Source organism: Vigna radiata, unplaced genomic scaffold (genome assembly GCF_000741045.1).
Source record: "Vigna radiata var. radiata cultivar VC1973A unplaced genomic scaffold, Vradiata_ver6 scaffold_396, whole genome shotgun sequence".
In the NCBI taxonomy this organism is placed as follows: domain Eukaryota; kingdom Viridiplantae; phylum Streptophyta; class Magnoliopsida; order Fabales; family Fabaceae; genus Vigna; species Vigna radiata.
In genome coordinates this window covers 145,902-147,745 of record NW_014542622.1, presented here as the reverse complement: position 1 = coordinate 147,745, position 1,844 = coordinate 145,902, and the positions used below count along the sequence as shown (strand labels likewise).

The following is a 1,844-nucleotide window of genomic DNA, read 5'->3' as shown; positions in this document are numbered from 1 at the left end:
TGCAAAGTTCTGCTAACAAAATAAATTAGTTTAAGAACGGGAGATTCTTGAATGAGGGCGGCGCTTACCGAATGGCTAGAGGCCGCCAAGTACAGCTGTAAGTCGGAGCCTTCTGTTGGTCGCGCCATAACTGGCGGAGACGTTAGTATATTTTTTATGGTGGTGAAGGCGGCTTCGCATTGATCGTCCCAATGTCGGGGTAAGTTCTGCTTCATGTTTTTTATTATAGGTTTGATATGGTCGGAGAGCTTCGGTATGAACCGAGATAACGCGGTAAGGCGTCCTACTAGGCACTGGACCTCCTTGAGTTTTGTTGGGCTTCTCATCTCCAAAATCGTCCGGCATTTATCTGGGTTGGCTTCTATTCCTCGGTCGGTTAACAAAAACCCTAGGAACTTGCCTGCTTGCACTACAAAGGTGCATTTTAACGGATTCAATCGTAGGTCATGCTTTTCGAGTTGTTGAAAGACTTCCGCCAGGTCTTTCAGATGTTGTTGGTGTGAGGAGCTCTTTACCACCATGTCATCTACATAGACTTCCATACACCGCCCGATTTGGTCCCGAAAGACTTTGTCCATGAGCCGTTGGTACGTTGCACCTGCATTTTTCAGACCGAACGGCATTACCTCGTAGCAATAATTGGCATGCTCCGTTATGAAAGTTGTCTTCTCCTGGTCCGGGACGTACATGGGAATTTGGTTGTATCCGGAATAGGCGTCGAGGAAGCTCAAAACTGCGTGTCCCGAAGCACCGTCTACTAACCGGTCGATGCTGGGGAGGGGGTAGTTATCCTTCGGGCAGGCTTTATTCAGGTCAGTGAAGTCAACACACATTCGCCACTGACCGTTCGCTTTTTTCACCATTACAACATTTGCGAGCCAAGTGCTGTATCGGATTTCGCGGACAAATCCGGCCTTCACCAGTTTGTTTACCTCGTTCTGCACAGCCTCCCTTTTGTCGTTGCCTAGTCGTCGTTTTTTCTGTGCAACCGGACGGGCTTCNCGGAATATAGACAACTTGTGGGTGATCACACTGGGGTGAATTCCTGGCATGTCGGAGGCGGTCCACGCAAAAAGTTTGCTGTTCGTTTTTAGTAATGCAGTTAAGTCCTGTTCCTGCTCGGGGGCTAAGCCGGCGCCGATGGAAGTGGTTTGGTCGTCATTTCTGCCGAGAATGAACTGTTTGGTTTCCCCCTGGGGTTGCATGCGATCGTCAGTGTTGGTCCTGGGATCTAAATCGACCAATATTGCCTCCGATCGTTTTTCTCTGCGATATGTCTTGTCTTTTAGAGAGGCTACATAACACTGTCGGGCGACTTTCTGATCTGCCCGTACGGTACATATCTTTCCTTCTTCGGAAGGAAATTTCATTGCCAGGTGCGGAGTGGAAACTATGGCACCGAAGGCATTGAGGCAGGGCCGCCCAAGGAGGGCGTTATACGAGGTGTGGGCTTCTACCAACGGGAACCGTGTACGGAGTTCTTTGGCCTTGTCGCCAGTTCCCAGCCGGGTTCTGAGATCTACGTAGCCTCGAGTATCCACTCGTTCGCCTGCAAAGCCGACAATTTGCTCTCCAAATGGCGCTATTATGTCTTCTGACAGTCCCATCTTTTGGAAAGTGGTCCAATATAGGATATTAACGGAGCTGCCTTGATCGATGAGGACTTTGCTTACGTCGTACTCGGCTATGCGGGCGGTTATCACCATTGGATCATCCTGGTCGGGATCTGGAGCGTGAAAATCTTCGTCAGTGAAGATGATGTCCGGCATCGACAGATGGTTGCGGACGATGTTGTGAACGCTTCGCAGACTTCTTTCGTGCCTTTTGCGAGCGGAGGATGAGGC

General features: G+C 50.0%; 1 protein-coding gene across 1 annotated transcript; it reads right to left on the bottom strand.

Moving 5' to 3' along the window:
• Positions 1-75: 75 nt before the first annotated feature.
• On the bottom strand, positions 76-1,769 carry LOC106780496 (uncharacterized protein K02A2.6-like). Its single transcript, XM_014668790.1, has 2 exons — positions 401-1,769; positions 76-206 (listed from the first exon to the last, which is right to left on the bottom strand). Exons 1-2 carry the CDS (start codon positions 1,767-1,769, stop codon positions 76-78), a joined length of 1,500 nt encoding a protein of 499 aa, XP_014524276.1.
• Positions 1,770-1,844: the final 75 nt, after the last annotated feature.